This window comes from Colossoma macropomum, unplaced genomic scaffold (assembly GCF_904425465.1).
Source record: "Colossoma macropomum unplaced genomic scaffold, Colossoma_macropomum, whole genome shotgun sequence".
Lineage (NCBI taxonomy): Eukaryota > Metazoa > Chordata > Actinopteri > Characiformes > Serrasalmidae > Colossoma > Colossoma macropomum.
This window is the reverse complement of record NW_023494804.1, coordinates 24567523-24583725: the sequence shown is the minus strand read 5'-3', so window position 1 is coordinate 24583725 and position 16203 is coordinate 24567523. Positions and strand designations below refer to the sequence as shown.

Below are 16203 nucleotides of genomic sequence, written 5' to 3'. Positions count from 1 at the left end.
TAGACTTTCTGTCATGAAGAGGGTGGTCTCTTGATGACAATGCCGTCCACAGGTTCCTGAAGGGTCACTGAGAGAAGTTATGAGCATGAAAGTGATGTAGATCATGTGCTACGGCTTTTGTAGGCTTTGTGTAGATCTCCGTTTCTATTCAACTGGTAAATGAGAGATTACTGTATTGTCGTCTTTAACAATAACAGTTCACTTTTATATCAACCTGAAAACAAAATGGGCCTTTTTCTTACCTTGCTAGCTCATGTACCTGTTCATATTAAGTGCAATTTATGATATAATTTAGAAGACAATTTTTTTCTCATAATTTTATGAACATGCCATGTCTTTTACCCACCTCTAAAATGTCACTGTAAATGTAATATTAAGCAATATGATGTTTCTCCTTCTCTTCCCTTCACCCCCACATTTAGCCAGCTATGAGACCCTCACTGATAGTGTTTCTGAAAGAGCTCTTGGAATGCATCACAGTAAGAAGCAAGCCAATTCACACAGACTTTATCATTTTTGCTGACTGACTCATAGTGCTCACCTGTAGTCAATCTCGCAGTAAACATAAAAATATTAATGCATGTAAACATATAAAATGAATTATTCCACAAATGCTTTACTCTCACTTTACACTTAAAATTTGACTGTTTGGTATATGAAAAGTTTCAAGACACGCAAAGCTTTCTTAATTGATGTGCATTCATAGATTAAGTCAGGTAACATGGAAAAAATATTTATTTTAACAGAACACATTTGGTCATCTACAAGCCAAGATAGAATGCAAAGTAACATAAGCAGGAGTGTAGAAAAATATGTCATGACAGCTAAAGTAACAGTTGGTTTTGTTGAATTCCCTGATGATGAAATCCATTTGTGGTGAACAAAGGCTGAGAGTCGAGTCCTTGTTATGTATTGCATGTCAGTGATACCACTTTGGCCAAAATATGACTAGATTGCAAGAACTTGATAATTAGCAAATCTATTCAGTCTTCTGATGTCACAGGTCTCTGGCTGTTGATCTTTTGAACACATCTCCATGTGAGTGCCAGGAAATGTTCCTCCTCGTCCAGCTCTGAACTAATAAATATTGCCAAAATGATTCATTTTGACAATAGTGAGACAGAATAAGAGAAACCCAATCATTTTAAAAGAGATGACAGTAAAAATGGACCAAAAAAACAATGCAAAAAGGGAAAATAAATTAGGATCAGGTTGTGGCACACAAAACATACAGTATATACAAACAGAAAGCACTTGAGAAAAAGACAAAAGGACAACGGGGACCAATACATACATTTAGCTGTTAGTTCCTATACTGTATGGCCTTTTTCTCTCATTTACCATAAACACACGTGATTATTTGACTTCCATGGGCCATTGCATTGCATTGTTCCAATCTGAGACACATTCACCCTGATTTAGTGGTCTTTACATAATGTGATTTGCTGTCATGATGTCAGCTGGAAAACTACTCATATCTGAAATTGATCACAATATTTAGGTGGCAAATCATGAGAAAGGAATTCCATCATTGACCTATAGAATCATAGATTTAAAGAGCCTAGCATGGCTCACCTAGAGCCATCTAGCTGAACAAGCTGCAGGACTTTTCAGAATTTTTGCATTATAATGCAGAGCAATTAGTGCAATTTTATTAAATTTATCTTCAATTACTTGAAACATAGAAGTTAGAAAAATAAGTTTCTCAACCTGACCAATGTCTGCAGGATTTGACGGTAGATTATTCTGTGTATAAATGCCATCCTCCAGGCATTTGACTCAAATTGCTAGGATATTACCTAAATACATTTACTCCAAAAGACCACTATTTGCATTGAGAGGTATTTCTGTCTTTCATAGAAGACTAGGAGTCTACTGTTAATGTAGACAAGGACAGTCAATTGGCCCCATGGTCAGGATTCCACAATCATATAAATATTTTCGCCACATCAGCATAGAGCATTAGGACATAGACTACATTGTCTTTTTTTCCACATTAACTGTACAGCATACGACTATAGCTTGAGCATCTTCATATCAAGTTTATGGAAAACATTTACAGCAGAACGTTGAGCGAAATGCCGGCTGTGCATTTCAACATCAGTCAATGTTTGTCTAATCATATCATTATCACAAGAAAAAATAAAGATACAAGGAATGTGGACTGAAACGATGTAAACAGCGAAGTAACTATCACATTTCCTACAGAATGGCATTCGTTCGTGCCTAGGTCAAATAAAAGAAGGTACTTCTTGTCAGCAGAGAGCCATCATTCCATTGTAACAAGCATTTTGGCACCACACGGCCATCGCTAGCCACTTTTTATACAAACATCGTTGGCGGCTTGGCGCCAGTCTTCGAACTCAAAGTCTGTCTGTCTGTGAAGAAAAAAAAATCGAAACAAAACAAAAGAAAAAATAAACAGTTTGTACTTGTAGGTTCCAGACCTTCAAATAGAGTGCTCAGAAATTAGCTGTTCACGGCAAACCACAGACAAAGAAAGCGAGGTTACACTTTGCACTGCTAGGCAGACGGGACGGCGATGAGGGAGCATGCGAGCGAGTAAGCGTCCGTTATTGGGGTGGAGATGACACTGAAGCACTGCTTTGGTCCAGCAGACCGGCGGCCGCAGGCAGGGCATCCTCATTCCCATGGAGTGCATGACTGTCCATGTGTTTGCTGGGTGAGAACAGGGGGAGGCTGGGAGTAGTCACTGAAGACAGGTGGATGGAGGCCACCGGAGGCAGGCATCTTCAGAATCAGGATGTTGATCTATGAGAGGCCTGCTGGAAGAGAAGGGAACAGCACTGAATGTAACATGACTCTACTTGAGAAAAGCACAACACAATTTCAACTTGACTACAAAGCTATGAAGTCATTCAAGGGAAAAAAGGAACATGAATATGAATAATGTTTATTGGAAAAGGCCCCTATTATGAAAAAACAAATTTTCAATGCTGCGAATTTATGGTAATGCCAGCATCCATGATAGGTTGGAGGTGAAATCTAGAGCGGGGCATCCAAGAGCGATAAAGCTAATTCACTAGCTCTATTCCTGGGACCACAAGATTTGGAAATAAATTATAAACAACAGTAGAGGCAATGTCAAAATCACACAAACCAAGTAGGCACTTGTGTAGTCTGAGGGCCTAAAGGCAGCAGCTTTTTATTTGCTTCAAAAACTGACAAAAATACAATCAAAATTCAGGTTTAAAATGTCTGCTTTTAGCTACATGATTAGAGACACTTGTGTAGTGATGTAGGCAGGCAGTTGGCACAGAGCTAATTAGTGGGATATAAGCTTCCATTACCTACTAGCTACATTAGCCTAGTAGCTCCAGCGCAAAACTAAAGATGCAAACAGTCAACAAACAAGTTTTGGCTGATCGACTACATTTGGGGGTACAATGGGGGTAAATTTCTTTTTTGTCCAAACTATCATTTTAATACAATCTATAAAGGCTTTTCAGAAAATCACTTACCTCTCCAAGTTACATATTATCCTGCTTTTGTGTCCACCAGCTGCATTTGCACATTGATGGGCATGGCTTCTCCTCCATATCCACCTTTCGACTGCATTTGGTTCTGAATTGAGTTCACCTATTTAATAAATAAAAAGGCCTTAAGATACTGCAGAGCACTTTTAAAGTACCTTACTAATATTAACTACACGCAGTACGTCTGTTTCCACATGCATAACATATCTTGTACATCTTGTATTCACTAGTATTAATAAGGCTTTGTACACAATGAAAACATGTGATGTACAAATGAGCAACTCATTTGAGCAAGAGTAAATTTTTTGGTTTGGTTCAGTTGCACTTACAGAGTCCATGCCACTGAACAGATCTCCAGAGCCCACGTGGGCCGTGTGGACAAAGTTTGTGGGCTCGCCAATCATACTCCGGTCAATACGCCTCCGCCGCTTCTGCAGAGAGAACAAAATATGGTTTTAAAAAAAGTAGCCAAACAAAGATTACACATGTTCACTGACCAGAAAAATTGGCTCTTGTTCTGCTTTTTGCAAGGCTGTTGAAAATGATTCAAGATTCATTGCCGCTGATTCACAAGTTGTGCAAGGTCAAATCTGATTATAAAGGTTACTTAACCAAAACTATTAGCAATATAATTTATAACACTAACAATGAGAATAAAAATAGAATATAAAAATAATAATCCAGTACTTCTCACATTCACACATGGGTATAAACAAATTCTGTAACTATTCTATGTTCTATAAAATTGCACTGTGCTGCTGTTTTATACTACTGACACTGACCACAAACTAAACAATAAACAATATAAACAGTGCAGAACCATCTCATACACTGCAATAATATGGCATTTAAAAATGTTATTGCAGAAAAATTTCACACTTTATTTTATCCAGTCGTCAGAATTTTAACACTATAAAAAGTTTGGTCAGTAGGGGGAACCGCACTCACTGCTCAACCTCAAACTCCACCTATGAGCACAGCCATTGGCTCATGTGCTACTGAATGCTGTCACTCTGTTGGCTCCCTATCAAAACATCTGCTCGAATTATTGTGTGCTTCATGTATATGAGGCACAGGCAGGCTGGCGCTTGATTTCATGCACGGAAGCTGATTCATCATTTGCGCTCAAATCTCCACTTCAAAACTCAATTCATGCAAATGCTTTATGAATCAGACACAGTAGCTTGTATGTCATAAAAGGCAGTCAAATCTGTGCGCTTTTTTATGCAACTTCAATAAATAAAGGCCATTGCTCCTGACATACAGTTGTTTGCTAGCACCACCTACTGGACAAAACATCAGCCAAGATAAATATAAGCAAACAGTTCTAAATGGTCTCACATTTTTTCCCTCTGGACAGAAGCACTATAATATTAGCAATCAGAACTATAGAACGTGATTTAAATGCAATTAGACGACTCCCTGACGCCTGGTCCTTAATACAGCAAATGTGTCCAATCAGTCTTGAGGCCTCCAGTCTGTGTTTTATGTAAGCATCTCTGTTCCCTTGACTGACCTTTTAAGTAAACATAGATTTGGCAGAGGACAAATGAGACTTGCACAATCAAGCCTTGTCAGACGTATTTAACATACGGCTATAGGTTTAAGCACTTCGGCACCTCATAGTCAAAACATAATTAGGGAGACATGCTGCCTTGGCTTTGCCTCTCTTACTTAATTTGTTCGACAGATTAAAAGTCAATCACTTGAGGTCTGTTCTCAGCACAAGCTGCTATCAAAAGCGGCAGAAACATTTTCCCTTCTGCTACTCGGTAACAAGTCAGTCGCTCACTGCCCACAACCCGTACAGCTGTTGCTATGACGACCCGGCAGCGAGTGAGTAGGTGGCGTCTTACACCTCACTGGTCATGGAATGGTGAGACCTGCCGTTTCCACAACCATTCCCCGTTGCTCGCTGACAAAATGCCAGAGATAAAACACAAAGGATGTCCGTAGTGTGAGTGTACTCTCAGGCATGCTAACTATGCGGAATTAAGAGGTACCTCTTATTTAGAGTGGGCTATGAGTGGCTGATACCACAATATGTGAAAGTTACTGTGATAAATTAGGTTATGATACGCTTTCCTGAGCACATAGTGGGAAATCATCAGTATTTCTAGAACACTGGCTAATTGCATGCTTATTTTTCTTATTTAATGCTAATTGAATTAAAATAGAGATTTGGACCAACTGTAGAGAGTTTGTACAAATCTGTTCCTTATTAGATTGAGTTCTTTATTACATTGAGTATCTTCTGACAATTATTAAAAAATATTGTAGAAATATTATGGCTTTTTTTTTCTTCAAATGTTATGGTTCTGCTGGTGTACTGTGTCTGTTCCAACCTGTTATCAAACCTCAGAAAAAATGAAATAAATAGTGTGGTGAAAAATCTATTTAAACAACATAAAACTTACCTCAGACGTAGTTGACCAGGAAAGGCATGTTTAGTGTCCAAATTTGGCCTTACTTTATATGAACTGCCCCCAACAGATTATCTATAGATTTTCTAAATTAATAACAAACTATCTTTTGAAACTCAGTTGATTGTCATCAGTGTTAGGATCAGGGTATAGATTTATAGCAGGGTTAGATTTAGAACTAGGTTGAGGGCAAGGTTTAAGTTTTGGGTTGAAGTTAAGTTAGATGCCAAGTAAGCATCTACGAAGCATCTACAGTGGGCTATGCAACTGAAGTGTTACCCCAGATTTTGCCTCTTTAATGTAGTGCTGTAGCTACAAGATTAACTTTTCACCAAATTTTTAAAATACATTCCCAAAACATCTCTCCACTCGCTCAAACCACATCCAGGTCTTCATTAAGCTACTTACTTACTGTGAACTATAAAATAAACAAAACTGTGTAGCTGAATGCTGCAATCAGTCATTTTAGATAACAGGTGATGTGCCAAATTATGACTCACGACATGCTGTGCAGGCCTTTGGATACTAAAGATTACGTTTACAATTTCTGTTGTTTTTCCACATACAAATAATTCTTAATCTTAAATTTTCTGAAGGTATGTTACTAAATAAAAACTGTAGAAATGAACAATCTAATCTAGAGTCCACATGCCTGCATGATGTACATGCCCAATTTTGGCATATTATTGAAAATGGCTGCCAGCAGCGTTCTCTTTTGTTCTTCTTTTACATCATATATTGTGTCCTAAACCACATCGACTGGTCTCCACAACCCTAACACAAAACTAGATGTGGGTTAAGTGGGTTGAGAGAGGCTTTGGGGATGTATTTACAGAAAAGATTTTGGTGACCACTGATGTTTGGTGTTTGTTATCAACTTTAGCCTCATAGCTCCAGTGCTAAAATCAAGAAGCAAACTTTGCACACCAAACACCTCTTGGCTGATCAACTACACCTAGGCATCTAAGTGTAAAATTGTGTAAATGAAATTTTATGCCAAATTATTTCTTTATGGTGTACCAAGATTCCAAACATTTTTGCTACATGACCAGCCTCTAGTATATGCTACAACATGCAAACCATAGTGTACACAGAGCACTCCCAGTTTATTAGGCAGATAATGTACTACACTGATACCAAACTGGAACTTTACACAGTAAGACTTACCACAAGGTATTTTCACCTGGTATCAGAAAATGAAATTTAATGGCACAATACATTCCCCACGTGAAAACACCTCAAGGCTATTCTCAAACAATGAACTTGGTCCCCGACTCATTGTAGCCCCCCTTATTTCGACTTAATAAAAGCAGATTTGCGAAAGGCTGCCAAATCCCATTTTTAGTCTGTCTATTGGGGCTTCATGAACAGGCCTCCAGCTGAGCAATGTTTTAACTGTAAAGTACCAACTCACAGCAGGCCAATCTGGCCAGGAGGGAAGCTCCTACTGCCAGGGGTGAACTGCGGGTCAAGGGTGGAAAGGAGTCTCTCTCTCTTTCTCCACAGGGGGACCCTGTTAGATTCATTCATTCTGCATAGTACTTAAAAGAGTACAGTGAAACATTAGTCCATCATGCTGTTTAGGAAGACAGAGGGGACTGAATGTTCCGCCAAACCAAGCACACTCTGATGAGGGCCTAAAGACTGGTGGCAGTCCAAAAGCGCCCTGAGGGGAGGCTGCTTTGGGGAAATCAGAACGTCAGTGGGGGGGTTTGAGAATTTGCTGATTCACTCACATAGACATACGCAAAAGGAAAGTCACAGGAGACTGGAAATGCATGATGCATCTAGTTGGGGCAAAGCGGTGGGAAAGCATGAGAAAACATGACGCACCGACAAAGTCTCCGTAAAATGGTAAAATGCACATTTTCAAAACTTCTGTGATCGCAAGACTAAGATGCACCAACTCCTCGACTTGTGCAGAGACAGGAAAAAAAAACATGAGTGGGAAACTCAAACTGAAATACAAAGTCTCTCACGTGGTATACTTCATCTCTGAGGAAGCTGATTCATTTATACAATGGCAGGAATTCAAATAGGTCCAAAAGGGGAACTACAGAGGAAACCCGCCTAAAGCGGCACAGCCATTGTGAGCATGTCACCTCACAACAATCCAATCTTTGTGAAAGCCTGTAGTCAAATTTAGCCTATTAACCTTTGTTTCTGGCGCACAGCCTTTCAATGAAGAAGTACATAAATGCAGTGACATTTGCAGAACCTGCTGACATCTCCAGTGCAAATATGACATTGCTGTCCAGCTGAGCTCTTTGATGTGCTTGCTGCTTGAGAGCCTTTCTCAATCCATCTTAAACATTTTCATATAATTCTTGTTTTGGCTGTAAAATGGTCCAAGAATTGTTGGCTTGAGATGCTGGCACAAATCTAAAGGGTGCAATGGAAGATTTGCAGCATAAATCCAGCACGTGGTTTTTATGCCCTCATGGAAACCGATTACCCCCAACTGCATTGTAGCTGTTAAAGACCTTAAGTCATAGGGGGGTGGGGGGGCAATATGCTTAGAACACTTCCTGCAGTTGCAATCACTCTGCACAGGATATTCTTTTAAGATACAATGCTGTGACATTTCCAGTGCTCAGAGCTGCCTTCAGGACAAAAAATGCATTAAAGCATAGAGACCCATCAAAGTGAAGCATCAGTTTTGCAAGTTTAGACCTCTTTATAAAATAGGCCACTTAGTGAAGAATGTGCGTACTTTGGTCAAAATACACTTATCAAGCTGGGTAAGTACATTCTCCAGCAATACTGCTGTATGGTGTAGGTCAAAGTTTACACCCCTAAGAAACATTTGCATGCATTTGGCAGACACTTTTATCTAGAACACTGATTTTGTTTTGTCGTGTTACAAACGTAGACAAACATAGTGTTAGGAGTCTTACTCAAGGACTAGTATATCACAGTGTTCTTGCCTGAGAGGGGGGAACTGAACCCTATCCACTGTGTGAAGGGCACTACACTGTAAAAACCAGAATCACTATAACCAGACATAGCACTACCTGACAGAGCTGGTAATACTTTAAAAAAAGTAGTGATGCCTGAATACTGAATCTAAACAGTAACTTTATCCAGAAAATTCCAAAATGCAATGAGAACTGAATACAGATACTTGCTTTCTGTGTTCTGAATACATACTCCTAATACTTGTATTCTGTTATGTCCCAACCCTGCTACCTCATTACAATGATTTTACGGCAATGACCACATTTACGCCCCTCCATGACCCCAGCAGCTGCCATCAGCTCCTCAGCACTGCACAGGCAGAGAAATGTCAGCTCTTTATCCACCATCCGCTTGAACTAATGCTGACCTGCGGATCTCTTACTGCTGGCTTTGGCTCTCTCTCTGTTGCCTTTGTAGAGAGCCAGAGGATGACTCACCTACAGTTCTCTTGAAATTAAAATCACCAGACCAGCCAAGTCCGAGTGCAGAGCAGTGTCACACCCAGCCGACTGCAGCCTGCCCACCATCACTGCAACACTGCACACATGCGGGGTATCTGCTTTATATCCATCTGACTGCAAAACAGCGTCACACCCAGCCAGAGCAACCAACTCTCTCCCTCTCTCCCTCTGAGATCAGATGCAGATGAAACACTGAACATTCATGATGCAACACATGAACATGTTCTTATTTCTGGACTGACAGAACTCATTAGCACTGAACTCGATTCATTCAGGACAGCCACTTATTTTGAAGTTCAGCACAGTTGCCTAGTCTTGAGCATCAAATTGTGCAGAAAACCACTGGTGCCCACAACTGAAGGCGTTTTAAAAAGGCTGAACAAATCAGGAATCAAAAGCTGCACACTGTGAGTAGATCCAGATTACCAAATTGCTGCAATGTGTGTGCATCTAAGAGCAAGATGAGAGCAAAATACCTTTGAATATGCTTTTACTGCAGTGGTGAAGGTGACATCATGCAGGACAACAGTGATTGGATCATATTACCGCCTGGTCATCTACATGCCGGTTGTCAACAAGAACAGAGGGAAAGCATCCAGACACTGTGCCATCTAGTTCTACGCTGCACTGGGCTGCATACTTATGACTGACTGCAGATGTGGCGCATTGTAAAGCTTCCATGCATGCAGAGCATTGAGTCTTGGCTGGAATAAGGTTGTTTCAGTTCAGCTGACTTACACACACACTCTGCCTACAAACACATTCTTTCATAAGCAGGGTTTCCATTCAAAGTTTCGTACATTTTAAGCGATCAGTAAAACAATCACACTTTTAGAACATAACCAAAACAACCTGAACTTTCAGTGCAAATTTAGACGTACTTTATGAGCAAAGGAGTAAAGCAGCAGCTCACAAATTTAGTTCCAAATACAGTGCAAACAATCTAACTAAATTGCTCTATACGGAAGAACCTTAAGATACGTGCTCTAAGATACATGCCTGTCTATAAAGACACCTAATAGAGATTAAAGCAGTCATGAGGGAGCTCCACGTTAGCCTCAGGTCCCATGAATGTCGGTTATGTCCATTTCAGTTTCACCATCTGAGTGCCAGTCAGCCGCTGTTTCTGTCCTACTTTTTCACTTCACTTTCCAGACTGACCTAAGCACTCTCACAGGAGCAATCCCGAAGCAAACTATAAATTGAAATTTATTATTAGACAACCATTTAAACAGGGGTTTATTATTAACAGCAGACTGAAGCAGGAAGGACAAATGGGTCTTATTCACTGTTTATACTATACAAAATATAAATATAAAATACATCATCGTCATTTCAAAACCTCACAACTTTTTTTTTAACCTTTTAAAAATGCCAGCTGCCCTTTATATCAGTGCTGTCCAGCCTCATCCACAAAGGCCCAGTGTGGCTGCAGGTTTAATTCCAAACAAGCAGGAATACACCTGATTCCACAATTTTAATCAATTAGTCTTCAAACCACTAATCATATGAGTTCCTGCTTTTTTTGGAATGAAAACCTGAAATCAAACCAGCCCTTTGCAGATAAGACTAAAAAAAGCCTGCTTTATATTGTTTATCATTCTAGAAATACAAGCATCTATTACGACAGAGATGATATGCATGCAGGCTTATGTAAAAGGGATGTAACACGACAATACAATGTCTTTTATCAGAGCATATGGTGTGGTATAGTATCATATGGTGGTATTGGGACCATCATGTTAGCTTGTGGTTAAGAGTTGTCGACTGCATAGCCCAGAACAGCATTAAAAACAGAAAGCTCTTGTTTTCCTTTATACACTTTAACCAGGAAAAGTTGCCCAACCAGGTGCAATAAAAAAGCTCTCTTTGGTGCCAAAGTACTGACCTGGATACTGGGACAGTCTTATCTACCCTATACATGTGTCTTTTGTCTCTCCTACTGCTAGCTCCATATTGAGGACAGCTGCCATACAGCCTGTAGAATATAGAAACTGAAAGCATTTAAAGGAAAGATGCTGGGGCACTTTGGGAAATGTAGTAACTGCAGTGAATTTGCATGATCATAATGATCATACTGTTTGTGTTAAATAGGGAACATTCTTATGTATGTCTGGGTCTAATCACACCTTTGATTGGGACACTGAAGCACAACTTTTTTGTTTTTATAAATAAACTGAAAACGGCAACATTAGCATGTTAATTTATGGCCCATTTTCAGGCACTCCTTATTTTAAATTGTATCGAAAATGTACTGACTTGAGACACCACTGTATCAGGTCAAATCAAGTAATGAATATTGTGAATCGTTACAATAAAAATTATGAACACACTTCATTAAGGCACTTCAAACACACAGCATGTACTCTTACTCTCCATCTTATGAGGCTGACTCACTACCATGCTCAAAATATACACAACTTTATGCATGCATTCACAAATGATCAGCCCAGTTTTGCAAAGCTGCATTTAGATTAGAAGGCTCAAGTAGTTGTGTTCCTCTGAACACAACCTATGTATGAGCTTAGCCCCATGTTATATAGGCCTCAATGTCCCTGCTCATCAAAGAGCAGATGACAGGTCTAAACTGGGACACATACACACACACGCACTCATGGCTTGAGGGAAAGTGTGACCTAATTTAATGAACCCATATTCCTAAATTACACACCAATTTAAGATCAGTGGAAAACTCAGGCAGAATATGAGGCACTAATTTGCATTAATAATTCAAAAGCCGCGTTTTTAAGTATTCTCAACTCCTGAAGCATATCATCCTCCACATTACTGCAGCGTTATTCAACTGTGACAACAGGCTATTGGAAAAGTACTGTGCAAAATTCAGTAGGGGAATTCAACAATCAGCTTTCACTGCCAATAATGATTACCTCAACAGAGCAGGTACAAGTCAAGGCTGTTGTTTTAAGACTGGAATGTTTCGCTAGCTGCCTATAGACTACACTACAGTCTACCTTATTTAAAGCAAAAGCTGTTGTCAATATGTAAGCCTGCCCAATTATGTGAGTCTGACACTTCCATCAGCTATATGATCTATAAATTAAGCAATTGTTCACCTGCCTTTTTGTGATACTTTGGATTGTAAGGCATTTTAAGTAAATTTGTCTGTGTGAATGTTGGTTTAGCACCCAATTGGCACAACCATCTAACTGTTGCCCCTATGCCACACTGGCTTTGCTCTCTCTGGGTGGGTAGGATGGCCCTCTCCTCCCCCATCACTCATCATGGGTATCTGTTAGCTGACGTAACAGAATTGGTTGTTAGCATTTTCCTTCAAGCGTGCTGAGCTGCACAATAATGTTGCATGAGACATGGTGGAAGCACCACCAGGCTTTACTCGGGCCTGAAATTTCGGTCCAAACTCAAATGGTCACGTTCTGAGTCTGAACCCGACACAAGCCCAACAAAATTTTGTCTGAATCTGACTCAACTCTAATCGCATCATCCAGTTTTGAGTGTAAACCTGACCCACCAAAACTGACCCAAACTGGCTCATTGCCACCCACAGTGCTAAATTAACATCACATTTTTTTAAATAAAATTTTGTCAGAACACAACCCAACCCTGAAGTTTTGAGTCCAAACCTAAACAATAAAACAATGCAAAACTAAATTTACATTCTGCTCCTCTAATTAATTTATTCATTAGGCGGTGCTTTTTGAACATCACCACAAATGTTCTTAGTCTAAAAAAAAACCCAAAAAAACCCAAAAACAACCTTCCATAAAGTGCTGTTCTCTTGCTGTGTGGTGCTGATATAGCAAACACCATAAAATGTCACGTAAAATATAAAAGTATATTATTATTATTATTATTATTATTCAGATTTCATTTCTAGCCTCCACTCTCCCAGCCTTGAAGCACTATATGACAGAAGGGGACCTAGCTAGTGGATGGAACTGTCTTAAATTAAAAAGAAAGCAGAGTGCACCTCATGACTGATCAAGAGAAAACTTCTGTGTACTGTTCTAAATGGCATCAGTCCATGGCTGCCACAAAGAAATGGCCTCATACGCTAATTAGCCCTGCTATGAAACAGCCCAATAAAAATTAGATAGTCATTTGCAATGGGGCAAGACAGCGTAGGGCTGCCAAGCTTTTTTGGTTCATCACTGATCATTATGGAAGCCAGAGAGCTCTCCAGATTCCTCACATGCTTTGGCCATAAAAGGCCTTGAACGGCAAAGCTCACCTCCTCCCAGCGACCGCTAAATAAAGAGCATCAGAAGATGGTGGAGCGACACGGAGATGCTGACCACCTATACACTTAATGTCTTGCCAGTTCAAGAGTTGTAGAAAATGTTAGCGTACTTCCTCTCAGTCAATGACTAATTACTTTAATTTAATTTAAACAATCAGTACAGGGTGTGCCAAAGATTTTCCAAAGCATATAAAGTACAATTACCTAACACCACCCTCAGAGACATGCACATACTGAGTTGTGTCCAGCGCATCTGTTCAGTTTGAACCACACAACCAACAAGTCAATTAGATGAGGTACTCAAGCTCAAAACTCAATGAGCTCAGAGTTTCAACAACTGAATCAGATCTATCAACAGACAAATTAAGACCAAGTCATACTCCGTCTCAAAATGCGCAGTAAAGAACACTAGATTTCAGTGAAGCTGAACATGCAAATCTCTGATGAAGGGGACTCTCTTCAGCAAATCCTTTTTTGGTTATTTTTAGTAGTGCTGTGACTGGGAGAGTATGCAGGGCTTTTTATAGGAATCTTATCTGTCTTGGAGCTGTGGAGGCAAGTGGAGACAAACTAGGGCCCAATGTGTTGTGACAGTATCTATCTCCAGGGAGGTGTGGTGAATCGGAGCACTTGGACCAGGGGCTAGCATTCGCGCACAGAGCTAAAACCCGGGCAGGAATAACATGACATTGACACTAACAAAAACACACACACACACACACACACATACACTTAGAAAAAGATGTAAATGTAGCTTAGAGCAAATATGTTGTCTGCCACCCACTTATATACCCTCAATAGTTGATAATCCAAGACCACGGACAAACATACTCCCAATAGCCAACTAAATACCCAAATTTGGTTGATCAATCAAGACACGTTTGGTGTCTGAAGTTTGCTTTTTTAGTTACAGTAGATCATATAGTGTCAATAACAATGTAAACAAGTTTCTACCAATACACCAGTTAACAATACACAGAGATGAACTTTTGGATCTACAACATTCAACAACTGCATTAGCCTCAATTTCAAAGAATGAACTTCAGACACCAAACATGTCTTGGCTGATCAACTACAACACTGTGCAAAAGAGTTCACCCTTCATTTATTTAATGGTCATTAAACACAAGATATACTTATTTTCTGTTAAAACATAATTTAAGAGAAAATTACACTGAAGCCTCAATAACTAAATATAAAGCCAAATTTTCAGTAATTAATGTGTCCACACTTTGCCTTTATTACAGCTTTCATTGTTTTTGAGAAGAGCTTTAAATTCCTCAAAGAAATCTGGGAAATGTTTTCCACGCCTACAATGGTCAGTCTTAGAAATTGGCTGCATTGTCTCCCTCTCATGATCCAAGCAATTCAAATTGCAAATTTAGATGTCCAGTTTTGTTATACTAGTGCATTTTCTTCTTTTTTCTCAGTAACAACATGATAACTTGTCTCTAAAGTCTGTTTTGACTACAATGTAAATCAATGTACTGTACAGTACTGCAACTCTGTGCAGATTTTTTTTTTAAACATAGCTGTGTATCTGAAATCATGTTCTGCAATCTGAAAAAACATCTCATGTGCTACACGTGCAGTCACAGGTGCCACTCGCTAACAAAGACACAATGATCACTTCCTGCTTCCTGTGGTTTGAATGCGTGTCTGGGGACGGAGTCTGCGGGCCCCACGTCCGGTAAACCCCACGCATGAACAGCATTCATCAGTGCAGAATTGCTTACCGGCTGCGGCTGCTCGGCGATACAGCAGTTGAAGCACAACCAGAATTCACTCATGACTAGCAGTCCTAAAGTGCTGCTGTGCCAGTGTTCGCGGGGAGGGGGAAGGGGGGGTCGAGGGGGCCCACAGAAAGCTGAAGCAGGGCAGGAGAGTGTGCTGAGGTCGGGGGATCCTGTGAAAGAGCTGGAGATGGCTGGGCTTGGCTCAGCAGCCTTGGTACACGGTGCTAGATGGCTGATTGTTTCCTCAGGCCAGGCAGAAGAGAGATCATGAGTGCGAGACAAAGACAGAAGGGCTCTCTTTGGTGCTCTTCGCAAGTCAATCCCTCAGACCTGCAAGACAAAGGAAGGAAACATAAATGGTTTTCACATCTACAAACACACACACGCTGTACAGAGAGTAGAGGTGTAAAAATGCTCTGTAATGCATCAGTCCGAAGATGCCAATTTAACTGCATTGACTAGAATTGGTGATAAACTTCTGCTGCTGATACCAATACATAAACATTTTTAAAATGTAGAAATAGAGACTCTCCAAAAATGCTAACTTTAAATGAAAAAAAAATGATTAACTTGTAATGGAAGTAACTGTAAAAAAAAATTCAAATAATTTTACACTGTTTTTGTGGGTCTTTTCATCATGAAATTTTGAAACAATGCAATGGCTAATTGACTTTTCAAATTATGCAAAAAAGAAAAAAAACAAAAATGCAGACATACGTTTTTTGCACGACAATGATAAAATACAGTAAAATTATTGAACACAGACAATTCAGTGCAGCAGCCTGGCATCATCTCACCTAAACATTCTCCTCTTCTGAAGTACAATAAACACAATCAAGTATCAGATTGATCTAAACATCTGAAAGAGGGGTGCACCGATATGGGGATTGTGGATTAATACTGCTATCC

At 39.8% G+C, this 16203-nt stretch overlaps 1 protein-coding gene across 2 annotated transcripts; it reads right to left on the bottom strand.

Annotated features, from left to right (window-relative positions):
* Nucleotides 1-717: 717 nt before the first annotated feature.
* Nucleotides 718-15618, bottom strand: cdc42se2 (CDC42 small effector 2). 2 transcript variants are annotated; one of them, XM_036595217.1, is made up of 4 exons: nucleotides 15295-15618; nucleotides 3827-3928; nucleotides 3483-3600; nucleotides 718-2786 (listed from the first exon to the last, which is right to left on the bottom strand). In XM_036595217.1, exons 1-3 carry the CDS (start codon nucleotides 15346-15348, stop codon nucleotides 3499-3501), a joined length of 258 nt encoding a protein of 85 aa, XP_036451110.1. In that variant the 5' UTR covers nucleotides 15349-15618; the 3' UTR covers nucleotides 718-2786; nucleotides 3483-3498. The 2 variants fall into 2 exon arrangements, with proteins under 2 accessions (XP_036451110.1, XP_036451109.1); XM_036595216.1 differs by having other exon boundaries at nucleotides 718-2783; nucleotides 15295-15446.
* Nucleotides 15619-16203: the final 585 nt, after the last annotated feature.

Bases quoted from the DNA above. Each gene is read 5' to 3' on its own strand.
- cdc42se2 (XM_036595217.1), bottom strand. From the start codon at position 15,348: ATGAGTGAATTCTGGTTGTGCTTCAACTGCTGTATCGCCGAGCAGCCG. The intron at 3,929-15,294 runs GTAAGCAATTCT...TTCTCTCTGCAG, and splicing joins TCGCCGAGCAGCCGCAGCCG to AAGCGGCGGAGGCGTATTGA. The intron at 3,601-3,826 runs GTAAGTGCAACT...TTTATTAAATAG, and splicing joins TGTTCAGTGGCATGGACTCT to GTGAACTCAATTCAGAACCA.